General features: G+C 41.1%; 2 protein-coding genes across 2 annotated transcripts; both read right to left on the bottom strand.

The window, feature by feature from the left end:
* Nucleotides 1–6,477: 6,477 nt before the first annotated feature.
* On the bottom strand, nucleotides 6,478–9,713 carry ccl20b (chemokine (C-C motif) ligand 20b). The gene is made up of 4 exons (XM_031583968.2): nucleotides 9,571–9,713; nucleotides 9,011–9,113; nucleotides 7,791–7,868; nucleotides 6,478–7,464 (listed from the first exon to the last, which is right to left on the bottom strand). Exons 1-4 carry the CDS (start codon nucleotides 9,650–9,652, stop codon nucleotides 7,416–7,418), a joined length of 312 nt encoding a protein of 103 aa, XP_031439828.1. The 5' UTR covers nucleotides 9,653–9,713; the 3' UTR covers nucleotides 6,478–7,415.
* Nucleotides 9,714–13,519: 3,806 nt separating this feature from the next.
* Nucleotides 13,520–15,291, bottom strand: LOC105901349. Its single transcript, XM_031584069.2, has 2 exons — nucleotides 14,850–15,291; nucleotides 13,520–14,620 (listed from the first exon to the last, which is right to left on the bottom strand). The coding sequence occupies exons 1-2, from the start codon at nucleotides 15,217–15,219 to the stop codon at nucleotides 13,602–13,604; spliced, it is 1,389 nt and encodes a 462-aa protein (XP_031439929.1). The 5' UTR covers nucleotides 15,220–15,291; the 3' UTR covers nucleotides 13,520–13,601.
* Nucleotides 15,292–16,175: the final 884 nt, after the last annotated feature.

The following is a 16,175-nucleotide window of genomic DNA, read 5'->3' as shown; positions in this document are numbered from 1 at the left end:
ACCTCCGAAGCCTCGTTTGAGTCAAGTGCTTCACGAAGTGGTTCGTTCGTTCACTTTTGGCGGGACGCTTCAACTATTTGATGTCCCAATTCCCATATCGTACTCGGGGGTTTGTTGTTAGTTGTCCAAAAGCACTCTCACTACCCTTTGTTTTACAAAACTGCTGACCAGTTATCCAAAAGCACTTTAACAGTGTTGTCACAGTCCTGTCACAGTCAATTGCTCAATTTTCACCACAATATGAATGATTTTGTTGTAATAAAAAAGTCATGAATAAATAATAAGTTATTGCAATAGTTAGTTGTTATAATAATAAATAAGTGATTCACAAGATAAATTCATCGTGAATACACAAAATAAATTCGTTTTTGTTAATAAATATTGTGTATTTATTTATATACTGAAGACTACATAACATATAACAAATACGTTGTCTATAAATACTTATATGCACAACATCCCTCAAAACCAACATTTCCCGGATTTTGCTTCTTAAATGTTGGCAGGTATGCTATGCTCTCTATTATCAGAGCAGTATCATTATCTTAAGTGCCGTAATATTTTGTTTAATTTTGAATTTTCTGGTTCCGTCACTGCTAAACGTTCTATCAGGATGACATGTTTGAACATTCTACTTTGACACTGAACACCATAGAAACAAGCAAACATTCCAATACTTCTCTTGCATTCTACTTTGATAAAGCAACTTGCAAACAAACTTCTGGTTCATTTTCGACGTTGAATTCATCAAATATAAAATTTTACGACCATCTACTGATTCAAAGGTGAGCAACAATAAGCGCTTTAACTGGACTCTAGTCTGCATCGTTTTCAAGAGCGATCTAAAAAAAACTGTCGAGTGAAAATGATTGACTGTGAGCATAGGAGACGATGCCCGCTATATAGCCCTAATACATTCAAAGTGGAGTGCATGAAGGTGTATTCTCCCCTTGGCTAATGAGAAGTAAAAACGAGAAAGTCTTGCTTATTTTGTTCTGTTTTATTTGTATTTATCTAAGTAAATAAATATTTAAGTAAACAAATAATTAAGTTAAGATTAAATATTCCACTCTGTCTCTGACTACAGATATCTTCATGGATAGAGAAATGAATAATCTGAGTGAGATGAAACCGCACCACCCTTCCGAACTCTTGATTGAGCAGGCTCTTTTGAAGATTAGAGAGAGGCTGGGGAGAGATGGTGCTGAGGTGAACACCCATGTGAACTTCATCAGCAATGGCATCCAGTCTGACATTGAAGGAACTCTGTCAAAGATCAGAAGGTGTTTGGATGATGAGAGAGTTGAGGCGAAGAGTGATGTGGCGGACATGAAGGAGGAGGTCACCCTGAAACAGGTGGAGTTGAAGGACAGGGCCTCTGATCTGAGGGAGATAGGGGAGTATTTCACAGCTCTTGACAAGGAACGGAGGAACCTGGAGCAGCTCCTGCAAGAGAACAGAGAAGAGCACGAGATGGAGGTGAGGGCTGTTGAGAGGGAGCTAGTGCAGGAGAGAGCAGAGTGGCAGAGAGAGAAGATGGAGAGAGAGGAGGCCCTGCAGTCGGCTGCTCTGATGTCTGTGGTTGTCAACAGAGAAAAGCTCATGAAGGAGCTCAGGACACAGACAGACAGACTGGTGGTGAGACATGTGACTACACCACTGATAGCATCACTCAACAGTGGCCACCAATTGAAAGTGTCTAGAAAGCTTCCACATCTCTTTAACATTTCCATGTCTGTGTGTTGTGTCCTTCAGAGTACCACACACCTGGGAGGAACTGCAGTGAGCAGGGAAATGAAATCCAGGAAATGGCGGTGTTTGAAGAAACATCACGCCATCCCTGATGTTGCTCCTCAGGTACTTGTCTTTGTTATTTTCCCAGCACTACTTTCTTTTCTACGGCCCAGTGCTGATTTGTTTAAGGACAAGGCAACTGTAAATGAGAGATTGATTTTCCTGACTAAACTGTTTGAAAGCTTCCCATGTCTGAAAGATTATTTTCAAAAGATTCATGATCTTCTTTGTTTTTTGATCATGTTTTTCTTTCAGCTTGCTCACAACAGCAGTGCCTCTCAAGTCGACCTGAAGGAGATCGCGGAGCTGGAGAACCGGGTCAGGAAGGCTGAGGAGAAGAAACAGATGAAAGCCCTTGCCAAGGCTGAAAAGAAGGCAAGGAAGACGGAGAGAAGCAGTGGGAAGAAAGAGGGAAAGAAAACCACGAGAGATGACAAAGTGAAGGACATCAAACTGAAGCGATCCTGGCACTGCTACCTTCTGACCATGGGTTGTGCCACTTCACCCGTTGAAGACTGGCCAAGCCAGCTAAGCCTCTGACCAGACTGTGAAGGAGGCTTTAACGTTATAGTTATAATACTTTTCTTATTCACATTAATATATATTAAATCTATAATTTCACATGATTCAATGCCACGTTTCGTCTGTCTTTTAGATTTTGTACACATGGTATGGTAAATGATATGTGTGTATAAGTATATGGATGTCTATGACCACCACAACAGCCACAAATGTAAAAGACAAAGTGCCTTCAAAAGGCTGGATTTACCTACATACCCCAAATGAGTGATAGCATAGCTCTGAAAAGGTCACAGAAACATGCTTCCTTATAAAACCATGTTTCCTTAAGAAGAGATATATATTTTTTAAAACATGGTGTCTGCATACGAGTCATAGCTAACACTGAATGCGCTTCTCACTTCTCACTTCTACTTCTTCTGTCGCGCCTGAGCGTTCCCGGTTCAGTCGTTTCTGCGCTGTCCAGACGTGCTAAGCAGGACCTTTGCCCTTCTCTTTGTGTATGCGGCCCTTAGGTGCTATAAAACGGAAGCATGGCATTGACTTCATTTGATATGCTGATGACACCCACCTATACCTATCCATGAAACCTGATGAAATTAAACCACTACTTAAGTTAGCCTGAAAGATGTCAAAGCATGGATGATGAACAATTTCCTGCCCCTTAACAGAGATGAAACTGAGATTACGATTGTTGGCCCTAAACATGAGATTGATACTGTCCAGCCATCCACCCACACTCAATGGCATCTCATTTAACATCCAACACAAGTGTCAAACATCTTTCTTTCCATCACTTATAGGTTAGTTATAGGGTAGTTATAGGCTACTATACTTGACCTGTGGTTGTTTAGGTTTGCCCACGCCCCCTTTGCTGTAACTCTGTGCACCTCCACTAGGGGGCTCGCCCCCCACTTTGGGAACCACTGTCTGATTTAATGACATGTACTACACAGTATCAACCATATATATAGTGCCCAGCTAACATTCCTGCTGCATCCGATATTATCTCCCTAGTTATATGTCCTGATTTAAATGTCTCTATTTCAGACACGTTTGTGTGCCATGTTTCTTATGCATTACCAACTTTCAAGTCATCTGTTTTCTTGCTTTGTGACCAACCATTCAGATAAAATGTGGTCTTCCACAATCCTCAATTGCGCAGTCATTCTCTGAACCATAGCTACATTCGTTACAAGAATCTCTTGTCATAAGTGACGCTTCTGTTAAGTACTTACTTTGATGTGGCCCACCAGGTCCTGGGTCAGTTTAGCAGCAAGGCACTGGGTTGTGGCCTTTTCTTCATAAGGAAGACAGCTACGTGGCAATCAAGCAAAAATATTTTTTACAGGCACATGAACAGAAATAATGTATACCAATCAATATATATCTTTACAAGGGCTTGAATCTTGGAGGACTACATTCACAAGCATCCAACTTGATTCAGTCCAATTGGAGTGGTTTTCATATGAAAGGACAATACATGAATATTTGCAGAGTAGGCCATTGGTTGTCATGTGTGTGCCTGTTTGGTTGTCATGTGTGTGCCTGTTTGGTTGTCATGTGTGTGCCTGTTTGGTTGTCATGTGTGTGCCTGTTTGGTTGTCATGTGTTTGCCTGTTTGGTTGTCATGTGTGTGCCTGTTTGGTTGTCATGTGTTTGCCTGTTTGGTTGTCATGTGTGTGCCTGTTTGGTTGTCATGTGTGTGCCTGTTTGGTTGTCATGTGTTTGCCTGTTTGGTTGTCATGTGTGTGCCTGTTTGGTTGTCATGTGTTTGCCTGTTTGGTTGTCATGTGTGTGCCTGTTTGGTTGTCATGTGTTTGCCTGTTTGGTGTGCTCTTGTCACGGCCCCCCATATTTAGGTTCTGTGTTTGTCAGCATATCTCACTCTGTTCTGTTCTCGCCTGTTTTTCTGTGAGTAGTTCAACGTTTTTTGAAATCTGCCTGGTGTTTTATGTCTCACAGATGTTGCTATGTCTGCCTGCTTGTTTGCAGGTACCTGTGTTTTGATTTTGCCCATCTCAGCTTTATTTGGTTTTAAATTTTTGTCCTGTTTTCCTGGACCGTTTGTAAATAAATGGTTGGTTGCATCTGCTATCATGTAACATTTACATTTAGTCTTTTAGCAGACGCTTTTATCCAAAGCGACTTAGAATGTATACACATTTTACATTTACACTGATGGCACAATGCACATCAGGAGCAATTAGGGGTTCAGTGCCTTGCTCAAGGACACTTCGACAGGGAATCGAACTAGCAACCTTCTGATTACTAAAGGACTTCTTTACCTCCTGTACCACTGCCGCCCCTATGTAATGCATTTAGTTGTCCTCTCCTCTGTGATACCTGACAGGACGCCTGCTGTCAGTGATGTCAATCAACTAGATTAGTGACCCATGCACTGGGTAACCACAGTTTCATGACAAAAAATAGCTCATCATCAAACTTATTTTCATTTTGATTCAGAGATGATTCAGAACAAATGTTCATTGAGAAGGAGGAATGTCAGGAGAGGACTGGGTTCTATTGAGGGCTGTAGACATCGCTGGTACACTCCAGTTCAGGAGCAAGTGAGCTGGGGAGTAATTCTGTATCATTTATAACAATGAATCTGTGCAACCGGTTGCTTTTCATCTGTTACTGGAATAGAGAAGGATATTCATTTGTTAGTAAAGACTCACATTTGACATTCTGACACATCATATGCATTTCCTCTTTATATCCACTAGAGGGCGTTAGTTTGCTTCAATTAATGTCCCACCTCATGATAGAATGCCTATAACATGACTAGGCTACACCTTTTCATGTGATCATTCTATTAAGTGGTTATTGTCACATGTTATACAGTTTTATGCAAAAGTTTGGGCATCCCTGATAATTATCATTATTTCAGATTATAATCTGCTGGTCTTTCAAAGCAGCAATTTAATTTGGACATAATTTATACCTTACCTTAACTTTTCAGATCTGTAATAACATTTATTGAATTGACAGAAACAATGCAGTGTGCATCATAACAATAACCAATATCTACAAAAATGTGGGCACCCCAGTGGAATAATCACATCAATATTTGGTAGAGCCTCCCTTTGCTGAAATAACAGCCTTAAGACACTTATTATAGTCACTGATGAGTCCCTGAATTTAGGCTGCAGATATTTTTGGACCATTCCTCCTTACAAAATGTCTCCAGTTGAGTCAGGTCTGAAGGCTGCTGAGCGTGGACAGCCTGCTTCAGATCAGTCCATACATTTTCAATGATGTTCAAGTCTGGGGACTGGGATGGCCATTCTAACACATTGTATCTGTGCCTCTGCATGAATTCCTTGGTAGATTTTGATCAATGCTTTGGATCGCTGTGCTGCAGAAACAACCCACCACGGCATTTTCCCTGACTGAGTTTTGAACATTGTTCCCAAGAATCTGCTGATACTGGGTAGAATCCATGCGTCCCTCAACTTGGACAAGGTTTCCAGCCACACAGCCCCATAGCATGACGGACCCTCCACCAAATTTGACAGAGGGCAGCAAATTATTTTTCTGCCATGCAAAGCGCTTATGGTTGTGACCAAATAACTCTTATCTTAGTTCCATCTGTCCACAGCACTTTATTCCAAAATGATTCTAGCTTTTTCAGATGAGCCTTTGCATACCTCAAGCGACTCTGCTTGAGGTGAGTACGCAGAAAAGTCTTTTTATGCATTACCCTTCCATTGAGCTGTCCTTATGCTAAGTGTGCTGGACTATGGAACGATGTACAATGTCTGTGGTTTGTCTGAGACTATTCTAACCATTCTTTGTCTTTGCCTCTCAGATATTTTTCTCGGCCAACCACATCTTTCCTCCACAAGGACTGTTTCTGTGGCACCTCAAACCTTTTTGATAACTTTTTAAATCTCTCTCCTAATTCATATTGACGAATCATCTTAGTTTTTAGGTCATTGGGGAGTTCTTTTGAGGTCATCATGTTGCTACTTTCTAACAGAGAATGAAGGAGAAGCACATCTAGCTATTAGCTATGTTAAATGAGCTTTCTCATGATTGGTTGCAACTTTGTTTGCAGTTTAAGGTTAAATCAGCTAATCAAAAGAATTTTGTGTTTCAATCAATCAGCATTAAGTGACCACAGGTATTCAAATCAACACACTTAAAAGGGTGCCCAAATTTTTGCACAACCTATTTTTCACATTCGATTTTATTTCATACAACTAAATACTGCTCAATCCAGCTTTCTCTAGAAAATGAATGACATATTGCTAGGATACTTTCTTATAAAGACCATTTAACAAAAGACAAAAGAGCAAATTAACATGCAACCTCAGAGCGGTGCCCATTCTTTTGCATCAAACTGTAGATTCAGCTGACATCTGATCTGGTCCGGAAATATTCATTCAGGTCTTACAAAAAAAAAGTGACAAAGAAAATTAAACAAATAAAACAGATATGCCGACACTGACATAATCAGGGTAGCTTGGTCATTTTGAGATAAACAATGCAACAACAGAATAAATGGTCACCTGCACTGCAATACTAACCTCACAGTTGTATTTAATAATGCCAATTCCAAAGCCAATACATGTATTGTAAATGGGCTTGTTATGCAGCCTAAAGTAGGAGTCATCACTACCTCTTTGTAGAGCTGCCAGGACCCTAAATAGCCTGTCACACTACTGATTAATATAACTTTCAGTTTGTCATGACAACTTCACATTATATGGTATGGTACCATGGCACTACAGCATGAATCACAAATACATCTTTATATGAAAGTTTGAAGAATTGAAAAATAAAAATACATATTATAAAATGTTTTTTCCTACTTGTAGGATACATATAAAATGCTTTTTTTACTATGGCATACACTTTCTGTTCATAGAAAAGAACAAACACATTTATAAAGAACAAACACATTTCAATGTGATACGCATATGAATGTTGGAAAAGACTGATATTGAGGAGTCCTTGCCCCGGGCCATTTTCATCCTTGTGCACGGGTGAAGGTGTTGATGGGGTAAAGATACAGATCTCTAGGCCTTGATCGGTATTTCATCTCTTCTGCACCCTCACACTGGCAATGCAATGACAGGTGGATTAACAAGTTCTTATTTCTTTTTGGCAATTAATGATGAGGACATTCTTGCTGCCTTATCCCTGAGAAAAGAATGTTTGTACACAATCAGAGAAAACATCCTAAATGGTAAAACCACTGTGTGGTTTTTCAATCATTGTGCAAAGTTATCAATATAGCTACTCTAGAGAGACAGTGGACTGACACTGACACTTCATATACTTTTATACATACATTTGTATACATTACTTTTATACATATACTTTTATACATTACTTTTATGAATTCATTGTTCAGTACAATATATATATACAGGCTGACTAAGTTAGCCATTGAACTTAGTTGGCTTTTTTTTCTTTTCTAGTTTGTATTCATTACAGACAGCAGAGGTTAAAGAATAACTACTCACTTCAAACACTGTATTCTGTGATGAGTCCATTCTCGAGCAGGGTCGGCACAAATGAACCTTTCTCCGACCGTATGAAAACTGCAAGGAGAAACAACAACGTGTTTCAGGGTGTACAGATTTTATTCTAAAGTACAATCCCTCCAGGGTGTACAGATGCGTAGGCGGAGATCCCGGGGGGAACAGGGGGGACGTGTCCCCCCCTATCATAAAGTTGCCCCCCCCCCCCAACAATCATTGTAACACAAATAAATAATTTTGAATAATATAGTAATACTAGATAAAAGCACAACAACACAAGCGGTGCTAATTATAAAAGTAAAAAAAAAGATTCGTTTTTTAAGTGTTGAAAAATCATGATCCCCCTATTCCTCAAAGTGGTTTGGTTCACATGCTGTTTCCAACAGGTGGGGCTACCGGCAGCTCCGTGTTTCAGTGAATCAGCCAGATTGTGAGGAAACCAACCACACCAGTAAAACAAACCCTACAAGTAAAAGCCAGTAAGTAATTTATCACACCACTTGTTCAACAAGCACAAGCTTGTAACATGAAAAGTGACATTTCTCCTGCTTTGTCCAAAATCTCAAACTTGAGCTTGTTAACAATCATTAGCTAGTAGCTTAACCAGCGTGCTAATTAAAAAGAGGCCGATTTTGGACAAAGCACACACATACACTCCTCTCTCCCCTGTCACTGCCGCTATGCTACACGATATGTAAAGAGGTTGACAGACATTGGACCTCATTCTCGAACGCAGTTAAGAACAAATGGCATTGAATAAATAAATAAGCACTAAACTCAATCGCGTGGATATAGCCGTGGTGGAATAGAATAGACACATCTACATTCTGCAACAGTACTTCCACCTCTGCACCGGTGAAGTTAGGTTACATGTTGAAAGTCGCTCCGGTAAAGTTCAAGCAAAACCCACGCTGACCGTGTGAGAGTAGTATTTTAAAATGCACTACACGGCATAACAGACCGGTGTTCGCTTTCCGTTTTGACATGATGTGAGGCAAGTTGCAAAGGAGTGTACGGGAGAGAGAGAGGGAGATAGGGCCAGACCGCAATTTTCTAATGTCCCGCCCCCCCCCCCCCCCCCAGGAATTACTCTCTGAAATTTGACTGTTTATTGTCCCCCCCGACAATGAAATGGGATCTCCGCCCCTGTACAGATGTTATTATATGTGCTGTTGCAGTCTGACTATATAACACATACTTACATGATGGCTTTAATATCACAGGAGGTGGTTATATCTTGCATGGTATATCCTTTCAGCTTCTGGCACCGAATTGGCCTTCTGGAGTAGGAGAGGCAACAACTGGCTGCATCGAGGAAACAGAACCAAAAGGCGTTCAGTGGACATGTACAATTGTACATACATACACACACACACACACACACACACACACACACACACGCACGCAGGCACGCACACACACACACACACACACACACACACACACACACACATACACACACACGCACGCACGCACGCACGCACACACACACACACACACACACACGCACACACGCACGCAGGCACGCACGCACACACACACACACACACACAGACACACAGACACACACACACACACACACACACACGCACGCACACACACACACACACACACACACACACACACAGACACACACACACACACACACACACACATATATATATATATATACATACATGCATACACACACACGCACACACACAGACATGAACATATAAGTATTTAAATGTATAAGTAAGGTCATTTTACTATAAAGATCTACCTGATTCTGTTGATAAAATGGAAGTGTTGAGGATCAGAATGATGAACAGTAGGGTTAGAGTGCAGCACCGAAGCCTTTCCATGTCTTAAGCTTAAGTCCGGTGGCTAGAGAACCCAGATGCAAGAGTGATGTGACAGACCTGCAAGAGCTTACTGTGAAAGGATTACTTACAGATCCCGCCTTTTATATTGTTATCACAGGGGCTTTCCCTTTTCTTTTTTAACTTCCTTGTTCATTTTCAAGGCAGTGTGGTGCACTAGTTAACCTGATATGACACCTAATCCTCCCCATGTTTCGGGTGAGTGGGTGGGTGTGACATATTGTGAGTACAATAGTTTCCTCGTTCCTCACAGGCTACAGCATAGTCTTCTCACACGGCTGTCAAAATATCTGTAGTTTATCACTTAATAAACACAAACAAAAGATACAAGATTACAACTCAAACGATGTATGAACAATGAAAGATCATCTGTCACACACTGGCCTGATCCTATATCTGTACATTATGATCATGCACTGAGAACACCCAAACACTTAACAAGAGTGGTGACATATGAAAGCATGTCACTGAACATGAAACTTTCTTCTAGGTGACATTCCTACATAGCAGAGTCATCCATAGCATTCAGTCTCTCATTTTCTGCTCTATCCGCATACCTGTTTGTGTCAGCATATATGTATTTAATAGCCTTACATGTAGATAAGCTCTAACTGTGGGGATGATGAGGGTGGAAAACGTTGTTTATTTACCAGAGGAAGGTCAAATAGTACGTCACATTGGCGGCAGAACTTCACTTGAAATCTTTACTGTGCTGATGCAATGGAACAAACGGGGCAAAGAATCCTGAGAATGCAACAGTGTTAATGAATCACCGCTTCTATCAACCGAAGGTTACTTAATAATCTTTTTTGTGCAATAGGCTGGAAATGCCCTGTCCATCAGTGATTGGACAGCTTGGTGAAACACTCCTGACCATGTGGTGCCAATTTAGCTTACCATCCTAATACTGATATAATATAAAAAAAATGTACATAGAAACCCCTTGAGGAAAAGTGCACTGTTAAAAAAGTTAGTCACATGTTGTCCTATAATGAAATGAGTAGCCTACATTGCACTTGACTTTACCAAACAGCATGATAGGAAAGATGTCAAAAGTCTAGATATTTAAATCTAAACATTATTCACTGGGCAGTGCTACTCTACAAATGAGCTAGGGTCAACGTTCCTAATTTTTGGCGAAACAGTTGTCGAGCTAAGACCCAAAAAGGTTTTTGAGCCCACGCTACTTCAGGGGACTCTATAGCACAACGGGACACACCCACCTATGGGCTAAAACCTTATATTCCATATCAGTCATGTGGGGCTTAAACCTTTTATAAAACAATTGGGTTCTATTGAATCATTTAGCTGTTTCTGATTGGACGAGAGACGTTCCATGAGTTGGAATATCCCAGGACATCCCAACTCGGACTTTTCACAGCTAATAATAAATCACTCCGCGATGAAACATTCTATAGCACGTTAATACAATTAAGCAATATAGTACGAGTGCGAGTGGGGTAGGTAAGGGATATTCCCACGGGTGGTGTTCGGCCGTAGCCACGAGGCCGGAGGCCGAGTGGCGCAGGCAACAACACCCGTGGGAATATCCCTTACCTACCCCACTCGCACGAGTACTATATTGCTTTTATAAAACAATTTTATAGTCAACCAATTCACATTTAAACACGAAGTTATTGATTAAGAAATGTTTATTTCGCCCTTGTTTCTCCGCAACAAAAAAATAGTTCCATTGTCAACGTCTTTTGGAATTATAAGAACTTTGAATTAACGGTTATCCTTAATTGTATCAACGTGCAATGTTTCATCGCGGAGTGATTTATTATTAGCTGTGAAAAGTCTGAGTTGAGATGTCCTGGGATATTCCAACTCATGGGACGTTTCCACCGCCCCATAGTGCTTTGCGCGAATTGTGGGCTTCACTTCCGGTTGCTAAGAGACCGATGTAAATAATCACCGTCTGTCATTCATTCATTCATTCTACAATGTGGGAACATAACCTCACCGAGTTAAAAAACGGCAATATAAATATACCTTTGCCCTCTGCAGTAACTGGATGGGAAGACGAAGTAAAAAAAATGGCCTAGGATAACATACAGCAGCATTTTTTCGTACGTTGTTGAGTCTGTGTCTTGCGATGGTAAGGCAATGATGAACCTAAAAAGCTCTGAAGCTTACCAGTATTTACACAGCAAGAAAGTCGGGCGAGTGTGGCTAAAAGAGATCACAGAAGACCTAGTCTACTTGAAAGCTGAAATAGAGCCAAGTCAGAGTCTTAAAACAACCCATCATAAGGCCTGGGTATTGGTATCAAAGACAGGTGTGATACAGACAGCAGGCTGTTCGTGTATTGCAGGGCCAGGACGCTCCTGTAGTCATGCAGTAGCAATACTGTGGAAGGTTAGTAATGATAGTGCTAACGAGAGTAACATGATCTTGAAAATGTGTAAAAGTGTCAGGTTTGTAAATGCCGGAAAGTCTACTTAAAGCATAGAAGTCGGTTTAGCATGTGATTACAAAATGTGAAACCATTCCTTCTTGTAGGTTGAGAATGCAGTCAGGCAAGGTGAGACAGGGACAGCATGTACTGATGTGCAAAGGAAATGGAATAGTGGTGCAAAGAAGAATGTAGGTCTGGTAAAGGCAAAGCATATTAATTTTAGGCGCCACAGACCCCAGGACACATATCCCCACCCATCAAGAGAACAAATCAATTCCACACCATCTCCCCGACTCTTCAGAAACCATGAGGATTTCAAAACACACATCAACTCCTCAGTAATGGCCCCACTCTATCAGCTCCAAACTAATGGTCTTATCCAGCTTGCTTACAGAGCGGATGTAGAGAACAACACTGAGCCAAACCAAAATTCAGAATTGAGAATTGAAAATCACACTGATCATAGTACACGTCTGACATGTAGGAAGTGTTCAGTGTTTTACCAATCCTACATTGCTTTATCCCCCGATCAAATGTCTGCATTGGAAATTGAAACAAAGACCCAGAGTAGGTCACAGGTGTGGCATGATGCTAGGAGACTGCGTCTTACTGCAAGCACAGTGAAACGAGTCCCCAAACGACACTCCACAGACCCCCAAAAATTCCTTAATGAGCACCTGTACCCCACCTTCACCGGGAACGCAGCCACAAAATATGGCTCTGAAAATGAAGTGAGGGTCATCACACTCCTTGAGAGCAGAGGGCATGTTGTGCACAACAGAGGCCTTGTGGTGCATCCTGACCACCCCTGGTTGGCAGCCAGTCCAGATGGGATCCTTGATGGGACAAAACTACTCGAGATCAAGTGCCCCTTCAAGAGTCAGATGTCTCTTGAAGAACTTCTCACCCGGCCAAACGCTGACATCAAAATCTTGGATGATGGAAAGTACCTCATTTGTCCAAATGGAAGAGCTGGATACTACCTTCAGGTAAGCTGGACTGTTTTCAAGGGCAAGATATACTAGCTGCATTATTACAAGAGATAAACAATATAATGTGAGCTAATATTCATAATTTGGTGCCAATTACATGTATTTTCTATTCTTTTAGACACAAGTGGCTATGATGTGCCTAGGTCTACAGAGCTGCAAACTGGTTGTCTGGACACCAAAGGAACATTTAGAATTGGACATTCCATTCGACAAAGATTACACTGACAAACAAGTAGAGCAACTGGACATTTTTTATTTTCGACATATGCTTCCCAGGTTGGCTGATGATTTTGGAGGAAAGAAACTACATCTCTGCCCCAAGTACCTCGAACTGTTGTAATTAACCCACATATCAGTTGGCAATGTAAGTCTCACTCTGTGAGATGCAAACAAATGGTTCAAATACATTTGTATAAATAAAACTTTATTTAGGTATTTTACAATTCAAAAATAGGAATAAATAAATATATTCATAAATATACAAGATGTTGTATATACAAGATTATGTAAGACATTACAGATTACATTTTGTAAGACATTACTTGCTGGAGATAAGCTCTCCTCTCAGATTTATGAGAGCTGCACAAATCTGAAGTATTTTATCAATTTTAGGAACTAAGCTTATTGGCACGGTTTGTGACAGGATCTTGTACACTTTGAGACGCCTTATAGCCCGTTCCACATGAATGCGTACATTTGCTATCCGTCTCATCTGAGTCACTTGTTCATTTGTTAATTGGCTTTGTTTGCGTGTAAACGCAGGTATGACTAGCCTTACCCTCCTCTCCTCAACAAGATCTCTAATTGTGAACCCACGGTCCCCCATCACCAAATCACCAGGACGTAAACAATCAAGAAACCCTGAGTTCTGTGTAATATATCTGTCACTACACTTTCCACCAAAAGCCTCTGAAATAAACATCACCATCCCTGATGGGGCAATGGCAACAAGGTACTTCACAGTGTTACTTGCATAGTAATGGCTGTAAGACTCTGAGCGCGAGTCTAAGTTTTTGGCTTTTTGCAGAACACTCTCTGTGCAGTCAATGATACACGTTACATCAGGGAAATGTTGCAGAAAAACCTGTGGCATGGTTGATATGATTGTGTCACAGGGCAGCCATGGAATGAGGTCCTTGGTGTGCTCAGCAAGGACATCTATCCAATGCTTAATTGTTTTACTGACCTGACTGGCTGATATTATAAAGCGCCTCGCTAAGTCAGCCAGAACAAAGTTCTGTCTGAGCTTCATGATTGTCAACAAAACTTGGTCTTGAACTGGCATTGTTGATGACTGGGGCGCAAAACCTTGTACACAGGAGACAAGAGTGTTGAACACTAGTAGAGGAATCCCTGTGTAAAGCAGACAGTCTTTATCACCTTTCAGTGTAACCTCTGCAATGGACAGTGAGATCTCAGGGGCAGGTGTGATGGGCATGTTATATATAATGATGGATCCTTTAGAGTAGGTATGGTCCTCCACAGCTGGATCCATCCACTGGGTTTGGGCATCCTTGAAGGTCTGAGGTTGCTCGAACACCATCACATCAGCTTGGTCTGCAGGTAATAAGATGGAGACATATCATAGATGGAGATACCATTGCATTGGTACAGCACAGATTTAGTCAATGTTTTTAATCCCTGTGTCCCCTGTGTAAGTATAACTTAAGACATGTTTAGGCGCAGAAAATCAAGGATGCCTTTAACACCGTGAGTATACTGTATGCTAACGTAATTTTTCATTAAAAAATCTTGCGTCAATACCAAATTTAGCCGTCAAGCCTACCTGTTGCGACTTGACTGTCAACGATCATCCTGACGACTCTTCGGCGTTTCTTCTCAGGTGGCTTCTCATAACCCAGATAAAGCGTTGGGTAAGGGTTTTCCTCAGTTGGCGTTTTGTCCACAAAATGAAAAGAACAGACGTAACAATATTTCGGAGGATGTTTTAAGTTTAGGTTTTTCAGCCAATTTCTTTTAGCCTCGTCGTCGTCATTCGGCAGTTGATGGAAGCTGTACCATTTCGGGCACGAACACTCTATTTTCTTTTTTGGCTTGTGGTCAAAACACTCCGATTTCAACCAATGGTTTAGTTTTGTCCGGTTGTAAGTACACCCGCGAACGGCACACGTTGTTCCCGAACTTTTTAAAGCCATAATATTGTAGCGATCTCAGGCACTACTCAGAGGGGACAGGTCGCTACAATATTAACCAGCCACAGTAGCGATGTGATTAGCCTCTGCCGGAAGTACTCCACCAGAAGTTTCGCCCACAAACGATTGCCCAGCAACCACCCCAGGAAACTTGTGAATAAAACCTTATATTCCATATCAGTCATGTGGGGCTAAAATCTTATATTCCATATCAGTCATGTGGGGCTAAAATCGTGCAAAGTTTGATGCGGATCAGTGAAGGTATTGTCGACTAAAAATAGTCTAGTTCTAAAAATAGCCTTTCTAAAAATAGCTTTTAAAAAGGCGTGGGCACTTCCATGTAATACATATCATGACACCAACAAAGGTGTAGGAACCCAAGATATTTTAATCTGTCTTTTGGTTGGCTGTTTACAGAACTAGGAAAGAGCTAAAAATAGTAACAAACCAAGTATAAAGAGTTGACCTCAGAGCTGCATGCTCAGTGCAGTGTCACAACCCCTTTGGAATCACTTCAAGGCATTTGATGGATTGTAATGAATCCCTAAGAAATATTTCTGTCTAGAATGAACGTAATTAAATTAGGTTTCTATTATTGACACATACATAATTGTACACTCCAATAGTCAGCCTTGCTTAAACTACCACAGCTGACTGCTGACTGCTGACTGATGCTAACATGTACCTGTCTCCTCTCCTGCTTGCTCTTTCTCCAGTGCAGCCATCTCAACTGTCACCTCACCACCATAACAGACTGCTCTCTCTCGCCTTCATAAGGCTGACCTCTCCTAGCACCTTTCAGTTGCTCTATGTTCCTAGACATATCCAAACCCTCCTCTTTAGTGTCTACTTTCATATCAGTGTCAAACTCTGGAAGATTAAACACATAAAAAATCGGGATCAGAGCCTTGGTTTCACACAGACAGATAAGAAGTGGAGATAAGAAAGATACAAGAGCA

Source organism: Clupea harengus, chromosome 17 (genome assembly GCF_900700415.2).
Source record: "Clupea harengus chromosome 17, Ch_v2.0.2, whole genome shotgun sequence".
Lineage (NCBI taxonomy): Eukaryota > Metazoa > Chordata > Actinopteri > Clupeiformes > Clupeidae > Clupea > Clupea harengus.
Note: the sequence above shows the minus strand (reverse complement) of the source record. Positions and strands in the feature narration are given on the sequence as shown.